Here is a 21,699-nt window from a genome sequence, read left to right as displayed (position 1 = left end):
TGAATCGAAGTGGTCCTGCGACGGGGTCAAGCAAAATCCTGTGCACAATCGAAAGTCTTCGATGTTTATACAGTAAGGAAAGTTTATGGCAAAGTAGATAAAGTCTGTCTGTGCCCGGCAGAGGGAGATCAATTGAAAGCTTTGGGCTAAAGCAAGTTTGTGTTAAAGTGGATAAATCGTTCCAAGCCGGTCAGAGGGAGACTGATTGAAGATTTTGTGTCAAAGTGGATCTGAGCCCGGCGGAGGGGGATCCGAGGTGAATAGTAAATCACCTAAGAAAATTGTGGATATGTGAAATACAAAATGGAAAGGAACTTTGTTTGTTGCAACTGGCCCTCTGAAAGAAGAGACTTTGAATAGCAAAGAGACTTTGGTACAGAAGCCCATGATGTTAAAGTTTTGAACTGTCATGCTAGAGAATCCAGAGACTGTGCTAAGCCCGAGGGTGCAACCTTGTCCCGTGCTGGAAACGTGGGTAAGGGAATATCCTGACATATGAGTTTGTGAACACTTTTCGTTTGCATTACATTGTTTCCCACAATATTTGTATTTAGAGATAAAGATTGGCAATATGGTCATTTGTATAGGCTCTTTTATTTTGACAAGACACTAAGAGGACTGTGTTCTTATTATTTGATGGTCGTAGCTTGCTCCCATCTTTAGATTTAGGATTAGGTAGGTGTTTTTCAAACCCAATTGAAGTTCAATAAACACCCTTGAACTGTGGTCACTTTTGTCTGTCTTGCTGTTGATACCATGCCTTCCTTACCGAACGTATGGGTAGGATGAGATTTGGAGAGAACCTCTTGTCTTGCGTCAGTCTGCTATATAGTTCCTCAAGGCGCTGGTTAGAGTCAACAGGATCTCCTCCAGGGCCTTCCCACTTTGGTGAGGCACGAGACAGGGGTGCCCCTTCACCCCCCTTCTGTTCACACTGGCCATAGAACCACTCACGATCCATATCCGGACTGTGTGGGATTTAAGTGGCCCTAGGGGGGAGTGGACCAGGTATTGCTCTATGCAGTTGACCTTCTGATTTATGTGAGTAATCCCTCAAGCTCGTGCCTGGCAGTGACCCGCATCCTAGCGGACTACCAAGACTTTAGCGGGCTTTGGGTAAATTGTCAGAAGTCTGTTCTGTTCAGGATTCAGGGAGTGGAAGAGGCAATCCTGCAGGACAACCCGTATCATGTCTCTGTCTCAGGCTTCAAAAATGTGGGTATTCAGGTGGGTCTGTGTCCCTGGGATTTCATTCGGCTTAACCTGTACCCTGTGGTCGATACATTTGCACTAGACACGGTGCATTGGCAATCTCTCCCACTGACCCTACCAAGTAAAGCAGCTCTCTTCAAAATGCTGGCTCTCCCCATGTTTCTATACGTGTTGCAAAACGCCCCACTCCCGGTTCCCAAAGGGGTTTTTGCAAATATTGAGGGAATCCTTTGTGGGCTCTTTTATGGGGGGGACGGACAGCCCCTGGTGGCTCTTAAGACGCTGCACAGGTCAGTATGGGAAGGGGGTATCGGCCTGCCGAATCTCCAACGGTAATATTGGGGCACCAGCTCAGTACAGTAAATGATTGCCTTCTCGGGGACCCAAGGCTGCCCCACTGGGATAGAAAATGGGTAGATGAGGGGTAGGCCACCTAGACAGGTGCTATATGGGGACCGTAAAAGGGGTCGGGCGCCAGTGATAGGAAATACCCGACAGGTATGGGCAGACGCTCACCGGAGTATAGGGTGGGGGACAGGCCGACCCTAGACCAACCTCTTTGGCACAATGCACACCTACCTGAACTGCTTAAGATGGGACACTTTGGAGGGTGGGAGGCAAAGGGGATTCGGGTCCTGGCTGATGTGGTACAGGAGGGTCAACTTAACCAGTTTGCAAAGAAGCAGGATATGCTTGAACTGCCAGATGGGGAACAGTTAGGCTATATGCAATTGGCCCACGCCATTGGATCTCCGTTCCCCTCCTTGAACGAGATGCTGAAGTGTTTGCTCTCTGAGGCCAACCTCCTCCCTCAGGGTATCACCTCTAAGGTGACCGCCACCTTATACCATATGCTCACTGCAATTGGTGCCACAGAACTGACCCGACTAGATGGGAAGGGGATGTGGGATCCTTGGAGCCTGAGGAATGGGTAGATGCGCTCATGTTCCCTCAGAAGGTCGAATTTTGGCCAGGCTCTGCATGATGCAGTATAAAATACTCCACCGGGTGTATTTCTCTAGGGGGGCACTGGCATGGTGGGGTGTGCCGAATGATGATCTATGCTTGCAATGCCGGCGTGAGGGGTGCACCTTTTTATCACACACTGTGGAGCTGTACACACATTCAGGTGTTTTGGGGGAAATGTGTTTTCGTAAACAGACTACGATGCTGGGTTCTCCAGTGCCTCTCGACCCAAAGGTCGCACTGTTTGGGATTTGGGGGGAGGCGGGGTTCATGAAGTATGAAAAAGTATTTCTGGCTGTGACAATAGGGCTGGAAAAGAGAACTATTGCAAAATGATGTGGGTATCAGCAGAATGGCCACGACTTTTGAGGTGGACCGTTGTTTATCCGTGAAGGAAAAGGGGGGGGTTACAATGCAAGAGGCTGTCCCCAAACATTTCAGAAGGTATGGGAGAGGTGGGTGGGGAAGCATTGAGGAATCTTTTGCTGTGTTTCCCCCCTGTCTTCCCCTGAGCTGATTAGTTACCCACTAGACACCCTGTCCCTATTATTATGTTATGAATCTGTACAGTATCCTTGAATTGTCCAATCAAGCACTGACATTTGTTTTGCTTTTGGTAATGTTTTCACTTAAAACAATAAAAGGTTATATTTTTTTAAAGTACTGTGACGAGAAAGAGTTGGACTAAGAAATATGAAGATTACCAGTAAGTAACTGGGTCAATACCTCCATGTCGCTCTTCCTTGTCCCAGTACTTGCATGTGAGGCATACCAAAGACAACAGTGAAACATTGATCCATGAAAACAAAAACAGACCATACAGACTGCAGTTGCAACAATCCATCACCACATGTATTCCCAAACATCACGCCAAATCACCATTGACCATCTGTACCAGCACTCAACACCCGCTACCCAACGGAGGAAGACCATCGTACGTGCAAATTGAGGGGATTGTGTCTGGTGAACGTATTCAGGTTGGCCCAGGTCACCAACCTGCAAATGTCCTGAATGGCCACTCCCTGTGCCTCAGCGCAAGACACCACCATTCCTCTAGTACAGCGACCCTGAACAAAAGCCAGCGAAGAGACCTGCGCACCACTATCGGCCAAGGCAATAACCTAGCTCTCAACCTTTAGTATTGCCACAGTGGGTGAAAACACCCAAATCCGTTTTTGGTGGTGTGAAGGCCCATTGAAGTATATGGGCATGCAGGTGGCTTGACGGGTGAGTCAGTTGATTGCAAGGTGGGTCCCACCCGCCAAAAGCGTGTGAGTTGAGAAAGTATGGCAATAGCCTGCCGAAATCCAACGGCCAATCGGATTTACAGATGCCTTTAGGCCAGGCTTTGAACCCCCAAATCTTACAGATTGACTGATGAAAGGATGTCCAAGTAGGCCAAGCCGGACCTTTTTAACATCCAGTTTGTGCCACCACTGCTCCTCAGGAGGTGGGACTGGGAAAGAAGGACGGAAGCACAATATACTGCACATTATGGAACTTAGAAATTAATTGAGGAAAGAACCCCGGATTACACCTGAGAACCAGGAAATTCGAGAGAACCAGGAGGAATGGAGCCATATACAACAACGCTCCAATTTCACCTAGTCTTCTCGCTCAGGTAATGACCACCAAGAACACTCTTCCATGTGTGAAACTTGATTTCAATGGACTCCACTGGTTCAAATGGAAACTCTGTAAAGCTAGCCAAACTAGGGGAAGGACCCTTGGAGGAACACCAGCACACAGACAACAGGAAACATTTCAACAGTCAGAGACCAATGGCTCACAGCTGGAAATAAGAACCCAGGGCTTCCTGAAAGCCCTGATACAGCCAGACCCATGTCCCAGCCATCTTCCCAGAACTGGCAAATCAGCAGGACGGAGCAGTCCAGAGATTGTCCACACTTCCAATGCGTCTTGTGTAACTTCAGATATGAGGGCCGCATATACTTCTGAATTGGCATCTCCAACTGCGGAGTCAGGCCCTGTCTGCACAATCCGTGCCTCTCAACCTCCAAACCCCCCAATTCGAAATGTGAGAGGCAGAAGGCTCAGCCCCATCAGAAGTGGGCACACAAGGGCAGGAACCATCCGCAGACTCCTCTTCAAGTGCACAGTCGGCATGAGGTCCATGGCCTGTGAGAACTTTGGTTTGGGCACCACAAATATGACAGAGTAGAAATCCATATCCTTTTTCTTCCTGAGAACTTCCTGGATCGCCCCCTTCTCCAACAATTCCAGGACACTGTGAGTCATGGTCCGAGTGTATCCCGCCCACCTGGGAAGCAGAGTCACCCATGCTCCCAAGAACGGCTGATGCGAGACAAACTCGATCTGGAATCCCCACCAGACAATCCTGTTCACCCACAGGCCAGAAGACCAGGCCAAGCCGGCCAGAATCAGCAGAACCTGGCCCTAACACATTTGGCATCTGCACCTCTGAAGGTGCCATAGAAAAGGGTTTGCCCGATTCCTGTTGCTTTTTAGACTGGCTCTCAGCAGAGGGATTCCGATAGCTCTCACTGGACACAGCATGACTCCGAAATGTATTACGCCTGCTTGAAACGCCAGCCCAGGCTTAACCTCAGAGTGACGACGTAGCTTGTCAATGTGCTTATCTGCCTTGAACACACAATGCACCCTGTCCTCCGAGAATACCAAAACAACATCTTTCCTTCAAATATAATTTTCAAGGCCACTGCCTTCTGATGGCCATCAGAATGCCAGTCTTGGCGGAGCAAGTGACGGCGTCCCAAAACTGCAGCTCCCATGGCTGCTGCCGCAGCATAATCACCATCATATGCCAATCTAATAGGAGCTTCACCTGCAACTACATAGCCTGCAACAGGGGAGCACAGTCTGCCCCTTCCTCTGCAAGCTCAGCCAACTTTAGAAAACCAGTGAATGCGATCTCAGCCATGTAGGAGTGTATATCAAAGCCAGAAAACCCATGTGCGCCCCCACGTAATAACTTTTCATGGTAGAATTCACTTTTTGTCCACAGGAAACTGGATGGCCGCCTCCTCAGCCACTATCGAGGAGCAACCCACCAGGCTCGACAGGACGGTATCCACCTAAAGCACCTGCGGAAGCGCACCCTCCTCATAAGGGATACATCTTGGACTTAAAGCAAGGAACTGGCACCTTTCCAGGCCCCTGCCAGTCTTTAAGGACTTCCTCCCGAATATCAGGAAGTAACACCAGTACCACCTTGATAGTTTGTTTAAACTGACATGGATGAGGCCGTGATCCAGATGCCACAATAGCCACGGGGGATGGTTGTTGAAACCCCATGTATTCCGCACCCTGCACCAACACTGCGCACAACGCCTCATTGTCCAGATTTCTCAGCATGGCCAACCACCACCACCTCGGAGGAAGACACGAAGGACTCTCTGTCAGAAGAAGAAGGTGATGACAGCACCAGAGCCCTGAATCACCAAGACTTCTTCCTCACAGTCTCCCTTTCCAGGGCCTTCTAGCAAATGCGGACCAACAGTTTATGCAACAGTGCAGGAGCCCTCTTATGCTTGGAGGAGGTATGCCGGTCAGCACCCGTAGAGGAAGACCGCAAACTTACTATTTCACCCTCTGTGTCAACCTTCTTCAATTTATACAGCCGCTTGCCAGGAGCCATGTCAGCCAGATTCAACAGGACAGAGAACACCCAGAACAACTTCAGCCAACCACCATCGTGGCTCCAGAAAAGCAGCAGCAGCGACCCAACAGAACTGCAGCATGACGACCTCATGAGCAGAGCCCTAGGCACTACCACAGTGACACCAGTAGCTAAAGAACCAGGCAGAGCCCCTACATATAGACCAGCAAGGGATAAGCAGGTGCACCAACTTCCCCAATTAGTACCGGCCGCACCTTCCTTCACCTGGGCCAGTCGCATAACTAGCCGACTCAGTCAGGCAGCCGCATCCTCGCCCAACCCGGAAGTTGACTCCAGCACGTTAGCCCCATTTGTATTAATTATAAAACTCCAAGGACATCCGCATGTACGGGTAGAACTCAGATTACCAGCATTTCAAGTCGAAGCACTTAATGCTCATGCCACTGCTCTGAGCACCTTTCCTCTTTCAAAAAAGAAATGAGGCACTTCACAGGTATCTTGCCCTGCCTGCACTCCCTTGAGGTCAAAGAAATAAATGTGGCTGCCTTGAAGCTCCTATGCACCCGTAAAACAGCAGAGACGGGGGCCGCAACCACCCGGTACACAAAGCTGGAGCACAAATGAGGATGGAGCTGCAGTAGCCAGCCCCTCCCTCTGAGAACAGCTACCATCCCCTGCAATGACAACTGAGGGACCCTGCGCTCAACCCCACTCATCAACAATGCTTGAAGAGTCTCTCTGTCCCAGGCTGAAGAAAGCAGAGGTCACCCTGGCCAGGCTGCCCAGTAGGACCTTCCTCGACGAAAAAAACTGAACAAGGCTTCTTGATAAGCAAACAGCACTGGGAGACGAACACCCCAACCTGCACGCACCCAGAAGTGCAGCAGGTAGTGCAGGGGGAAGGAGAACTCAAAGGTTCCCTCCTTTCCCCCCACAAGTAGGGAGAGGAAACAAAGGAGCAGCAGGTGGCCCAGCTACCCACCCAAGATCCTGACAAGTAGGTAGGAAACTTAAAGTGCGATGATGGAAGAGTATTGTACTCTCAGGGGAGGGGTGGGGCAGGTGTCAGTATTAGTAAAAAGATGGAATGGAGGTCGGAGACCGCACAAGTAAGTACTGGGACGATGAAGAGGGACTTGGAGGTAATGACCACTTTAATGTATATAGACAATAGATTGTATTACAGGGTCAAGTCATTTACTGTAACGACAGACCACCAGTTATTTTCTGTAAGTCATCAGGATTCATGTTAAAAAAAATAAGCCAGGCAAGTACTGCTCCAAAATGACATTATAACCCAGGAGAAAGATTCGACACATCCTGTTCACACATGCCAAGTGTGGGATTATTTAGACAGTCCTGGCTTTCAGTCCCCCGTCACTTTGCATTTTGTTGCTTTTAGTTCCTACCACTATCAAAACAACTTAGGCACATGATAATGACTCTCTTCTTTTGCGGTCTGTTTTTCAGCACAATCACTCTAGTAACTGATTCATAGGTAGTTCTTGGCAACTACTTTGACTACTTAAGAAATAGGGCTCTCGTCTCCTTGACACCTTGCTTTCCCCTTCTTAGGATATTCTTCTCTCGATATTTATCACAATTGGTGCTTCTTCTCCTTACAATGTCCACTTTTTCCCTTGGCTGGGCCAATTAGAAGGACTTGCAAAATAACTCACTTTTCTTTCTCACTTCATAGCTACTGGGACTAGAATGAAGGGTCCAATAATGATTCTCACTCTTCTTTACTTCTTCGGCCTTACTGGAACAAGTATGAATGCTCCAGTAAAGATTCTCGTTTGTTTCCACTTCTTTAGTCTTACTGGGATGAATATGAGGGTACCATTAATGATTCTCACTTCTCTCCGCCTCTGTAGGGTTATTGGGACGAGTATGAAGGTACCAGTAATGATTGTCTTTGTTCTTTACTGCTCTTTTTTTTTTAATATGAATGTCCTTATATGACTTCCCACTGTCCTTGGGGAATATTAAGTTGTGGTCCTCACTGGGACAAGTACGATTATTATGTTTGTTATATTTGCTATCCCTCCCGGGTATCCTGCCTTCCCTGTTACCTCTCTCACTTGGGGTTAGTGTCATCAGACCTGCAATCAGGATGGGATACTTGCTTCGGTCGGTCAGGTTGGCCTCTGGCTTCTTTGATTCTCTCCCTTCTTCTGTGCCCACTCCATACTGTGAACCGGTCTATGGTCTCGGTATCGTTGTTGGACTTCGTAGTCCACCGACTCACGATCACACCACCATCTTGGACTCTGTATCTGTCTGAGGTCTCGTTCCCTCAGGCCTTCCAGCTTCAACACAAGCTTTTCTTGTGTTGCCTTCACTCGCCAGTTTGTTTCCATGATTGGAAGCTGCATGCCCGGCCTGGTTTGGCTACTAGCACAGCTGATTTGAATCTCCCGGGCTTCTCTCGCAGAGCGTCACAGTCCTTTCTTTCTGTTGTCTGAGTACTCTGCATTACTTGGACATTCTTCTTCACAGTATTGTACTCCTTTTCTTTCTCACATGGATGTAAGGTTTCTACACCACAGTAACACACATTAATTTGTTCTACATGTCTTCTTTGGATAGAAGTTGTTGGAGAAGGTGTGTGGGTGAATAACTTTGGGAGTTCATCTTTGAAACGGAAGTCATTGTCCCCAAGGGGCATGTCTCTCCCGGTGAAATACCGCTTGCCTCTACACATAGGGAGAGTATTGCATACTGGGCTTCCTAGCCTTATAGGGAAAGGCTCTGCCCCGGCAAGAAGTGACTGAATCCGTTGATACACATGGTATATATGCATATATAATGTATTGAACACTAAGGCTTGAATAATTTACTATTTGACAGACAACCATTTGGAAGTTATTCTCTGTAAGACTGTTAGTGTGTTGATATGTTACCCTGGCATTACCAGACATAGATGGCAATATGTTTTTTTTCTTTCATTTGAATTAATAATGTTCTTTAACCTTGATTTCATAAATGCAGTATTTCAATTACTGTTCCTATATGCAGTAATCTTGACAACGTTTAAAAATGTTTGAATCCTAAATATTATTAGCACCTTCGTCGGGGGAACCAGTCAATCAGGAGGCTAGGAACGCTGGCTGAACCTTCCGATGTTAGCCCACATGCCAAGCCACCTCATGGCTGCTTTCCACGCCTGCCATATCCCCTCCCACATCCCTTTTTAACGTATTCCTCCTGCCCACTTACCTCATTGCTTTCTCTTCTTCATGTGTGAGGCTGCCATGGAAAGGGAAGAGTGGCTCCATACGGAGTCCCACCTTCCCTGTCCATTGTGGCCATCTTTGAACAGTCTTTTCATTCCGTGGTCCCGCTCACAGAATGAAAATACTTTAAATTAGCCCTGTCCCAGCACATGGGACGGGTGCTTATGGCGTTAGGAAAAGGTGGTAACATCCCAGGGCCCTCACTTCGCTCAGGCCTTTAATTCGGGCCCCGGGCTGTTACCTCCCGTTCCACCTGGAACGGGTGCTTAATTCCATATTTATATTCTTTTTAGAATGCGTGTAATACCTGAAACCTCTGGTTCCACTTGTCCTGTACTGACAAAGAACAAAGACCTGCTGATGAGTGTTGAATATTTCTCTGTGCTACAGATGTTAAGCAGATGCCAAAGCAGTGACGTAGGTTATGCTAAAACCTCTGTATGTGACTGGGTTTAAAGTGAGTGCATGATGCACATGCCCTTTCTTGACTGATGATTCTCAGGGGCTTTGACATTAAAATTGTCACAAAAAATATATGTAGCAAATTACCAAAAGTGGAAAGACCATATACAAATCAGGCTTGGTCCAACCCCAAAAGGCAGAGACATGTCTGGGGATGCTTGTGGTCTTGCGCATAAGGGATGTGACCTAGCAGTTTGAGCTGGACTGCCCCTTTTGGGGTAAGACCAAGCCTGATTTGCATATGGTCCTTTCCCTTTCTGTAATCACTTGACAGGTGAAAACAATGGTCTGAGGGTTGCCCAGAGCAATGCCAGAGGTTAAGATTCATTCTAAGCCTTCCAGCCATCACTTCTTTGGTTTTGCATCCCCTTGGGGGTTAACATTTAACAAAACACTGCTTGAACTATCCCTTGTATCGGGGAGGACATTAATTGTCTACACTTTGACTCCTTTTTTAAGCACTCCCATCTTTTCTTCTGGGGATACCAAATATAATAGCTGATTTAGTGTTGCAATATTTGGCATATTCCTGATTTTGAGGGTTAACATTTGACACACTGCTTGAAATAACACTTGTATTGGGGAGGGGAGTACATCATGAGTCTATACTGTGACTCCTTCAGGAAGCCATCCCATCCTTTTTGTCTGGGGATGCCAAATATAACAGCTGATATAGCTTTGTAATATTTGGTATCCCCTTGATTTTGAGGGGTAGAATTTCAAAAGACTGCTTGAACCAACAGTTGTATTGGGGAGGGGAGTACATCATAAATCTAATCTATGACTCATTCTGCAAGTCATTTTATCCTTATTTTTTGGGATACCAAGTATAACCGGTGATATATCGTTTGTCTTATTTGGTATCCCCTTGATTTTGAGGCCTAATTGACACTGAATTAAGGAAGGGAGTACTGTGTGTCGGTATTATTTTGTTCTTCTTGGAGTCCTCCCATTTATGTTTGTTGGGATACCAACTATAACAGCTAATATACTGATGTAGAATTTGACATCCCATTTATTTTGCGGCTCTTCTTTAACAAAACACTGCTTTTGCATGCCTTGTATTTGGTAGGGTATGAAAGTATGTGCCTGCACTATATTATCCTTCTTGGGGTCCTACCATCATCCTTTTATTTGAGGATGCTAAATACAGCATTGATTTAGTGCTGTAGTATTCCGTATCACTTTAATTTCAAGGGTTAACTTTTAGCACAATGTCACTTTGATTGGTCTTGAATTGTGTAGGTGTGTATAGTATTGGTCGATGCCATATTATCATTCTTGGAGTCCTTCTATCCATCCTCTATTTTGGGTAATACCAACTTGAAAAGCCCATTATGAGTTGTAACTATTTTGTATCCCTTTTACTTTGAGGTTTATCATTCACGAACACACTTCTTGACCTATTCCTTGTATCAGGGAGGTGAGTACATCATTTGTCTACACTGATTCCCTCTGGAAGTTGTTCTACCGTTTTTGTTGAGCAATACCAAATATATTTGCTGATATTTTATTTTAATATTTATCGCCTTGATTTCGATCGTTTACATTTAGCACAGCACTGCTTGAACTATCCCTTGTTTCGGGCGGTGAGTATATCATTTGTCTACACTAGGAGTCCTTCTGACAGTACTCCCATACTTTTTTCTGGCGATACCAAATATAATAGGTGGTATAGCGTTGTAATATTTGGTGGCCCATTGATTTTGAGGGGTAACATTTAATTTGTATTTGTATTTTATTGAATTTATATAGTGTTTTAATCCAAAACGCTTGATAATGAAGCACTGCTTGAACTATCCCTTTTATTGTGGGGGAAGAAGAGGTACTGTGTAATCCTCTGAGCAGTTGTAGGAGGAAGAACCATTTTTTGACAATTTTGTTGATTTGCGGTTCCAGTGATAGTCCACTGTCCATGAGTATTCCTAGGTTGTTTACTACATTGGTAGTCTCTGGTTGCGTTTCCATGCCGATTGACCAGTCCTGTTGTGGGTTCCCTCTGTCGAATCCTGCAGGTGAGAGCATTACTTCCTTTTTTACCGGGTTCAGTTTGAGGTTGTTCTTTGTCATCCAGTTGTATATGTCTGCGAGGCAGTTGTTGAGGTTGTTTTTTTTTCCTGTGTTCTGTTTGTTTCACAATCAGTTGTGTCGTCTGCATAGTTGTAGGCGGTAAATCCATGGGATCGAATGATTTTCATCAGTGGGCACATGTAGATGTTGAAATGTACAGGAGAGAGGCTTGGAACCCTGTTGGACTCTGCAGGATATAATTTTGGCGTTTGAGGTGAACAGTGGTAGGTAGGTTCTTCCGGGTTCAGTTTGTTAGGAATGAGGTAAGCCACGTTAGTGCGGATTTCTGTATGCCACATTTCATCTATATTTTTATTAGTGTTGCGTAGCTGATTGTGTCAAAAGCCGCTGATATGTCCAATGGAAGGAGGGCCGATTGGGTGTCATCATCTGCGTTAATTTTCATGTTATTTTCATGTCGTTCCAGATCGATAGAAGTGCTGATTCTGATCCTCTCATTGGTCTGAAGCCAACTTGTGATTGGTCGAGTATTCCGTTTGTTTCAACGTGTATCTAGAAGGTTTCTTACGACCTCTAGGTCCAGGTTCTTCCAGTTTCTTTTCTTGCTGGTGTGGGGTATTCCCTTCCTGGCCGGTAGTCGGGTTTGGGGTTTGATGTAGAATGTTATCAAGTAGTGGTGACTCCACACAATTGGTGTAGGTGGCACGGATGCACATAGTTCTTCCCTGCAGGAAATTTCATCCAGGGTGTGTCCGGCGTCATGTGTGGATCTATTTACTATTAGCTTGAATTGCAAGGTTTCCAGGAGTGCGCAGAGTGAGTTTGCTGTGTACTTGTTTCCTTTTTTGAACCATATGTTGAAATTTCCCAGTATGACTAGGTTGTTGTGGTGGGTTGATAGTATGGCGGCCTCGTCCACTAGTTTTGTTGCAAAGTTAGGGCTATAAGAAAGTGGTCTGTAGATCAGGAGGAATACTATGTTGGATTGGTTGTTGAGTTCTATCTTGATGAGGAGGGGTTCATTGTCTTCCGCATTGGCTGTGATGATTTGAGATGCTCAGGCCTGTTCTTTGTGTATAATTGCGATTCCTCCTTCTCTTTGGTTTTCTCTGTTGGGGCATATTCATTTATAATTGTCAGGTATTGCTTCATTCGCCATGGCTTTATAGTTGTCTGGTGGCCAGGTTTCTGTAGGAAAGAGCACGTCTGTGCCTCCTTCGCTTAGGAGGTCATGGATTGCGGTTGAGTTTTTTGCCATTAATTTAACTTTGAGGAGGCTGCAGTGTAGTTTGCTTTATTTCCCTTTTGGGTTGTTGATAGTATTGTTTGTTCTGACCGGTGTGTTGGTTAGGTTTCAGTTCCAAGTGAGTTTTCCCCGGTTGAGTCTGTTGGGTGGGTTAGTTTTTTGTTGGTCAGTCTCTTTGTCTAGTAGACCGATCAGGTTTATGGTGGGGTTGGTTGGTTCTGGTTTGTTCCGGGTGGTAAATAGGGTAGCTACCCCTCTGTTGTTCCAGTCCTGGTGATTTAGGTGGTGTAGAGTGTGATGGATTACAACTTGTCCCTTGTTCGGGTTGGGGTATTGTCCGTGGTGGAGACCGGGTTGGGATGGTTTATTAGTTGTCGTGTTCCATTTGGTGTCCTGGTTGGGTCTGTATTTGTGACGCTTTTTGGCTGTCGATTCGTTGTTGCTGTGCCGTTTTTGTTTACCACGCTGTCATATGTGGACAGGTTGCGAGCAATGTAGTCTGTCTTTGCTCTGTTATTTGTATGTCTCTTTGGGCCATCTGGGATGTTTGAGTTTTGTGGGATTGTGGGATCATGCTGGTTGGCGCCTTCCCCGAGTGGTTTTGGTTGTCTTATTATTTCTGTTATCTGTTCTTTGTCTTTCATGTGGCAAGGCATGATGTGTCGGGTTATTTTCCTGTGAGTGGGCTTTCTCTTTCGATTCGTGTATTTCCTGGCCTTTTGGGTTTAGTCTTTTCTGTTTGTGGTTTGTTGCTGCTTGTATTTGGTAGGTTGTGGGACTTTGTGGTTCCGTTTATCACTTCTTTCTTTTTTGGATCCTATTTGGTTTTTGTTTTGTTTTTATTAATCCTGGAAGTCCTTTTGGTTGTGGTTGTTGAATTGGTTGTTGGATTATGTGCAAGCAAACATGAATACTGTGTAAATGAATAAATGTGAATACTGGCATATATTGGTGCAGTCGACATGGAAATGTATTTAGTGTGAGGGTGTTGGGTTCCTGCTTTTGACTGGGATGGCAAAGGATTTTCACCCAGAGGGTACATGCTATGTTTAGGCCTCTGGCTTCCACTTTGGCCCAGCATAGTCTCAAGCTTTACCCTTGCCACGTTGGGGATTGTGAGGGTGCTGGTGCATGATTTTGACTGTGATGGCAAAGGATTCTCACACAGGGGGATCATGCTATGTTTCTCTGGCTTCTGCTTTGGCTCAATATCGTCTCACGCTTTACCCTTGCACATTGGGGGTCATTCAGCACAAGTGCAACTAAGCAAAAGCTGAATGACAATCTGTAGTAGTACGCATATCATCCTACAAACTATGATGGTCTGAAGTAATCCTGAAGTCATCCCCAAATCATCAAGAACAAACATGTTTCATGGTGATGCTCTTGAAGTAATCAGCAGGTCACCCCAGAATCATCCCCAAATCATCAGGGACAAACGTGCAATCTCTTGAAGTGATCAGCAAGTCATCCTAAAGGCATCAGGAAAAAAAGGTTTAGGGATGATTTTAGCCTATTCATTAAGTCTTCCTAAGATCATCCCCAAATCATCACCCATCCCCAAAACATCACTGAGACATTTGCTGATGACTTTAACAGTGTGACAGCGTTTGATGATGTGGGAATGACTTCTAGTGTCGTTCGATGATCATCAGATGACCCCGGAATGGTCTCTAAAGTCATCCTTTTAGAGCAGGGTGAGCTCCGATTTGTTTGGAAAGACTTCCCCAATAGTTGTTGCAGCCTTTGAAGAAGGATATTTTTGTCTACAGTGTCATGGGCTCCCTTCAGGTGCCAGGCGCATACATATTCCATTTTTATTGTCCAAATATAAGAGTAGCTTTAATTGTTTAATGATGTGCTGTTATCCCTATTGTATTTAAGTCCTGTCTGCCGGTTAGGTTGCTTTAGTCTTTTGTTTTCTTGGAGTTGTGAAGGGACTATTTTCTCCAGAATATTTGGTAAGAATGCAGGTTTGAGATTGGCCAAAGTTTTGCTAGTTCAGTTGGGACAGCGTTTTCTTTTTTAGCAAGGCTGTGATGCTAGCTTGTTTCAGGCAGTCATGCACACGTTTAGTGATTAGCAAGGAATTGCAGCATTCAGGGATGACTGGTATAATAACCTCTTTGCTCTTATTGCGGAGTCTGGGAAACATTTTATGAAAGAGGATGATGGTTTCTTTGTTCTAACAATGTTTTGATGACCTCCTTGATGAGTAGAGCAAAACATTCATACAGCTTCTGAGTTTGTTGAGCATCTAGTGAGTTTCATTTGAGACTCTAATGGTTTCAATGTGGAGTGGATCTTATTGGATTAACTAGTATATCATTACTTTTGTAACGCAACCAGCATTGGGACAGCTCAGTCCATCAGCATTCCTTTGTAAAGTACTTCTTGGAAAAGCACTTTTCTTTCCCATGAAACACAAATGCATTGTAAATAATCAACATAAGTATAGGAGTTCAGTAATGGTTAATTTTGTGTGGTGGAGCCCAGAGTGTTGGTTGGTGATGGAAACACTAAATTTGTGTGTTTTAGTACCTTAACTGCGAAACCTCATGATCTTTTGTCCTATGATCTTTTGTCCTATTATTTATAGGACACCCTCAGTATAACATTTTTGTGGTAAGTCTGGACCATATTGATATTAAGAGATCATTTTAGGTGTGATGAAATAGGGTTAACACATTTTGATGATGAATTTCTTTTATTATAATTTACTTATTGTTTTTCTATAGTGTTTGAGTATGTTATATCTTTTAATGCCAAGATTATTTAGGAATTGAAAATCAAATCAAATGGGGTTATTTTAGAACAATTAATTGCTGTTGTATCTGGCTTTTATGAGTATCTATAGTACTTCTCTCTAGTGATTATGTTTTAATGTGTGATGTAAAAATGTTGTTGTTCGTAGTCAAAGTTCCTTCTTGAACTATAACACTAATGCAACATTTTAAAAAAATTATATATTTTAGTATCCACAATCGTGCAAATGCATTTTGGGGCATTTTGTTGTCACTTAAATTTTGGACGTCTTTGTAGAACCTTGCAGAGTATGGTTTCATTTGAGCTGAAAATATTATTTTCCGCATGATTATTGGCTATATTTAAGAATATCCACCCTGCCTCTCTTCTATTGCTGTATTTTTTAACAGCAATATCGCTATTTTAATTGCATATTTACGGAAGCACTGATAAGAGTTGTGTGGGGTTTCACTGTCAATCATAACTTATCTAGTCTGTGAAACAATTTCACTTTACTTGAGAAGAACAATCCTTTTACAATGAGTGCCCCCTCTTTTGCTCTCTTTTAGGCACCATGAGAAGCACACGATAATCCCAAGAGGGACAGCCATGGAGAAATTTGGGATGAATTTTGGAGTTGGAGCGGGGAAGAAGGAGCTCTTGGATACTATAGAGAACCAGAAAAAGCAGTTACTTCAGTACCAGACTCGTTTGAAAGATGTTGTCCGTGCCTATAAGGGCCTTTTGAAGGAGAAGGAGGCACTGGAGGCCAGTTTGAAGGTTCTGTCTGCCTCTCACGAGGCTGATGTAAATCTGGACATTACAAATGTTAATAGCAGTCCCTCCCTGACAGATGGACCAGATGATGGTTGTTCCTTGCACAGCGAGGATAGTGTCGGAACTGCTGCAAGTGTTGACACAGCTGCTTCCTTGACTAGTGCCAAAGGCGAGCTGACGGAGGAGGACCGTTTAGGCACTGATGTTTCTGCTGTAAATGGGCCTCCACTGCCAAAGCAAGAGGAAGCTAATGGTTCAGAGAGTGGTATGAGCACAGGCAACGGGGAGGTTGTAGCAACTGTTCTCAGTGAAGTGGACAAGAGGGTCCTTCAGACGAAGAACCAATTGGCAACTTTAACAAATGCCCTGACCACAGTTACTCAAGAAAAGTCCCGTATGGAAGCCTCCTACCAGGCTGACAAGAGGAAAATGAAGCAGGAAATGGATGATCTAATAAAGAAAGCCTCGGATGAGACGAAATGGTTTGAAGAAGAGCTGAAGAGTGCCCAGGATCAGCTGGCGGAGACCAAAGCCCGTCTTATCACCCAACAGCATGACCGAGCTCAGGAGCAGAATGACCACGCTGTCATGCTTCGAGAGCTGCAGAAGCTCCTACAGGCAGAAAGGGCACAGCGACAAGATGTCGAACTGAAGCTGGAGGACATGAGGGGATCCCTTGCTGGGAGGGTGAACTTGGAGGAGCGTGTTGGAGAGTTTGAGGTGCTAGTGATGCAACTGAATCACGAACTGGAGCAACGGTCAAGGGAACTGCAAGCCACTAAAAATGAACGGAGCAGGCCTGACCCTCGGCTCCAAGAGATGGAAAAGGAGATGGCCAACATGAAAACTCATTTTCAGACCCAGCTGCAGCAGGAAATGGCTAAGGTAATGCATTCTGAGTGCTGTCTACATCTGACTTCACTATGCACATAATTCTGTAAGAATAGTGGGCTTTGAGGGTGGTTTGGGCTCGGTACTCTACAGCAGAAAACAATAGTGCCGTTTGTTGAATTTGCAGTTCCATATAGACATTTATTTGATTTACGAAAGCACTCAAACTCCGGGCGAGTGCAAAGTATATTTTGTCAGAACGTGCCATTTAGTCCATTTCACTAAATGTAATGCCAGTTTTCATAGTGGTAAATGTTATTCATATATCCATCGGTTTCCAAATCAAGCATTTTTATCCCATGCTGAAAATTACAGGTGGAGTGTGTAGCGCCAGTATTTCAACCCAAGCCTTTACTTTTACTGAAAGTTCACATATTGACTTTTACAAATCATAACCGTCTCTATTATGTTCAGTTAAGCTACGTTGACATTTGGTTTAATCTTTTGATATAATCCAAAGTTTCCCATTCCCCACCGATTTTTTGCATGGCGTTAAATAAAAGTACAGAATATATGGAGGAGGACAATGGATAAGGACAGTGCATTGTTGTTGCACCCCATACACGGAAAAGCCCGGTTTGAACCAAGCAACAACTATAGTGCATTCTAAATTCAGTCTCTGTGTTTGTAATCAAATATTGGAAAAGGTTCACCAGGGTTTTTCACGTGGCAAAGAACAGCATCAAGGGGCCCAAAGAGTGTGTGTGAAGGCTCTTTGAAGTAGTTTCTCCCTTTTATGTCTACTGCAGATCTGCTTTAAAAGGGTCTTGTGATTGCATATAGAACACTTCAGAGATTCTTACTTCTATACTTGATATTTGCTTACACCGCAGCATCTGTGTATTATTTTCTTTGTTGGGTGCTTGTGGATCATGCAAAGCTGCTGACGAGTACCACTAAGGGAATTTGTTTGCATCCTGTAAGCGCAGATTGTCCCACCTCCATGAAATTGATTTACCTCTCCTGAAAGTGCGTACTCTAGTTCCTGTGACGGTTATAGACATATTGTTGTGACCTCTATGCTGGCAAAAATTATGATGTTAGTATGTTATGTCCTCTGAAAACCATCTGGTTGTCGAATATATTTTTCACACCCTCCAATCCTGTTTTTCAACTAAAACAGGGTACTGAGACCAAAATAGTTGTTGTGGATGATTATTCCCATCCTAAAAAATACATGGTTTGCTTAGAAAATTTGAGCCACATACGTCTGGTATTTCGTTTTGTCACTCTCAGGAGCTGGGGAGCTATTAAGCACCTAAGGGAGAGCCTAGTTAGGTTAACACCAACAGAGAATGGGAGCTACCTCTGACCGCCCAGGCCAACTGGTGCGGCACAAACTGAACTATATAACATTAACTCAGTGTGTTTGGGAATGGGTGTAAATGAGCATTAGGGCACAACTAGAAGATGTTTAAATCATGGCTCATACATCCTAGACAAAAGGTTATAGTTTGCATCTGATACCAGAGTTACTTTTGCGGCATGCTACAGGCTCCTCATTCCCCATAGGTAGCACCTACTTACTGAGGGATGTCGAATACCCAGGAACAGCTTTTAGCTCCTGCTCATCTAATCTTTAGTTTGTGCCGTGGTGTAAAACATCCCAATTGGTTCATAACCTTAACCAAGTATCACAGACGTGTGGGAAAGATTGGCGTATAAGCTCTTAATTGGTTTAGATCCTTTGGCCTACATCAGGCAATAGGAAATGTCTAATGAACATCTTAACTATAAAGATGTGGGTGTTAGTTGGGGGATGTCGCTGTCACCTGCGTGTTATAATACTTATGGCATTGCTGATCCGCTCAATAAAGCATTATCCTGGCTTGCATACCTACGCCCATACAGTGCAAGTGTATCTAGGGACAAAATCCAAAAGTTGACGACTCTCCTTGGTCATCTTCTTTTGTGAACATTAGTTACAAGTGAGTACATACAAAGCCATATTTTACTGTGCTGCAAAGATGTCAAATGAGTTGTCAAATGTCCCCACTGTGATTCAACCTATTTCGCTATCCAAGTCTTTGCATTGCATTAGGCAGGCCAATTGCCCTTTCTCCACAGGTTAATAGGGTGTGGAGGGATATCTCCCTATTCCAAATAGGATTCATCCCTTCATATTCAGTGATTGATGGTCAATTTACAATTGGAGCTATGGGCAACTCCTGAGTCTTCTATGGAAAGGGATTGTGTGTGGGATTGTAAACCATAATCTTCAAATTACAAAGTGTAGAATGCTGCCGTCTGTCTAACCGTGGTACTGAAGAAGTGCAGCCGTTTTTCCGCAGCTACCAACAACCTCCACTGGCCCACCAGTTCAGGAAAATATCTCCTGTAGGGATCTTGCCTGATTTATTGGGATGTAGTCATAGAAGCCCAGAATTGGTTATTGCATGCCTTTTTTAATGTATATTGCTTCTTTGATGTTAAGATTTGCATGGCGCAGGTTACTAATATACTTAACATTTATGAAGAGATAGAGGAGTCCACTCTAGGAAACAATGGCTTGGAATAAGTACCCCAACTGTGTTTGCTTTTAGTCCTGTCCATAAATTAATTTCTTTAGCGTCTTAATAAAAAAAGGCAGATTTTTATCGGCTTCAGGCGATGACAATATGGATTGACAATAAGAGACCAATGAGTTAAGTGTATGGCACGATTCATCCCCTATAATCTTTTAAATTTCACTTAACAATGAACAAGAAGGAGGGTTCAAGAACTTTTGGAAATATTGCAAATGTTACCAGTCGGCTAGGACATGAAGAGACACGTGCCGTAGTCCATTGGGAGGATAGTTCAGGGGCAACGTACTCGCCTTGGAAGCAAGACGACACGAAGCAACACAGGTTCGATCCCTGGGTCCGTGCTTAAAAACCTCTGGGTATTAAGTGCGTTATAAATGACCAATCATATCCTCATATCATGTTGAATTAAAGCAATTTGGACGCCTAGAGGTGGGTTCCAAAAACGTCGCCATAAAAACTTTCTAATTTGAACCAATTCATTTTTAAAGAGGTTGATTCTGTGCCAAAAACAATACTAGGAACTATTTTTGCTTTTCTAGCTTTAACCCTTTAACTGCTGGGGGTTTTACCACCCAGTGGTGTGCCCTTATTTGGAGATTTCAGTATGTTGAATTCAATCCCTTGTACATTTTTTGTTACAACAGATATCTTGGCCAAATGTAGCCCCTTTTCTTCCCACACGTAGGCGGTCCTAACACCACCAAGGAATCAGAGTTTGTTATAGGCAGGTGAGATAAAAACAAAATGTGCTCTTTTTTTTTTCTTCAGAAAATGCCAATGAAATGATGTACAAAGAAGCCTGTGTTTTTTTCCTTTGTTAGAGCTAGGAACACATGGTTTGCTGTTCTAAAACTCACCATTCTCCAAGCTTTCACGAACAGGTTGAGTGGAAAACAAAAAAGCATATTTTTATAAGGTTACCATCAGTTTTGTGAGAGGTAGGAGATTTTTCCCTTTTTTCCAATAGGACATGCGTGTAAGGAATGGAAGCGGAGGGTATGAAAGCTGAATGGGAAGACAGAAAGGCATACATTTCTGAAAAGTAGACAGAATTCCAAGTTTAGGAAGGGGTGATTTGCGCAGGTCAGGCAACAACTATGCATGTAAAATTTCCATAGTTTGGGAAAAAATTTGAAAAATGACAGACAATAAGTTATGTGCTGGACATGTTTGGACCTGTAAGGTAATGGCTTCTGTGAATATTGAGAAATGCAATGCACCGCTACATTCCCCCGACTCATCTAGTTAGGAAATCACACATTTTTCATAATGTTTCACAAAACAAGCAATAACACAAGCCAAAAACAGAGCCATGCTACACAGGAGTTTTATGCTGACGGCCTAATCAGACGTATCTAGCATTTGAAAATACGGAAAGCAAATATGGTGAGGAATGATGAGCATACATTTTTTGAAAGAGCACAGGCAGACCTTTTGAAGGATGGGTGAAAGGGTTGTGCAACAAAGTGCAGTAGCAAATATATGAAAACGTTATCAAAACCAAGAGAAAACAACAAATGTCCTACCTTCCCACATTCCCACAGGTGTCCCGACGAAAACGGTACCTCACATATGTGGATGCACTTACCTGTGCACAAAGGGAGAAGGCTAAACCACTGGTACATCAAACACCCTGGGGAAGACTGATTTGGCTTTGTGGACAAACCACAGATTCCACCAAGGAAAACGGGGAACCCCATGCATATCTGAAAGGAAGGCATCCGTGGAAATCCAAAGAGATCTTACTTGCCCGAATCGCCTTAGAAGTTATTACCCACAATGCCCAGCAAAGTCAAAGATTTAGGGGAAAAAACACAATTTCAGACATTTGCCACTAGGAAACCACTGAAACATGCCAGCAACAAAACATGTCCTACCTTCCCACAGGTGTCCTGACGATACCACACGTGTGGGTGCACCTACCTGGGTGCAATGGGAAAAGGCTTAATCACTGGTATCCCAAAGGGTTTGGGAAGAGGA

The 21,699-nt window shown here is 44.3% G+C and overlaps 1 protein-coding gene across 2 annotated transcripts in view; it reads left to right on the top strand.

Moving 5' to 3' along the window:
- GCC1 (GRIP and coiled-coil domain containing 1) overlaps positions 1–21,699 on the top strand; it is a 338,240-nt gene that overhangs the window by 267,696 nt on the left and 48,845 nt on the right. For both annotated transcript variants that reach the window (XM_069629523.1, XM_069629524.1), the window contains exon 2: positions 16,093–17,185. In XM_069629523.1, coding sequence (XP_069485624.1) covers positions 16,093–17,185 — 1,093 coding nt within the window. The remainder of the gene's footprint in view (positions 1–16,092; positions 17,186–21,699) is intronic.

Source organism: Ambystoma mexicanum, chromosome 12 (genome assembly GCF_040938575.1).
Source record: "Ambystoma mexicanum isolate Mex_15411 chromosome 12, UKY_AmexF1_1, whole genome shotgun sequence".
In the NCBI taxonomy this organism is placed as follows: Eukaryota; Metazoa; Chordata; class Amphibia; order Caudata; family Ambystomatidae; genus Ambystoma; species Ambystoma mexicanum.
Note: the sequence above shows the minus strand (reverse complement) of the source record. Positions and strands in the feature narration are given on the sequence as shown.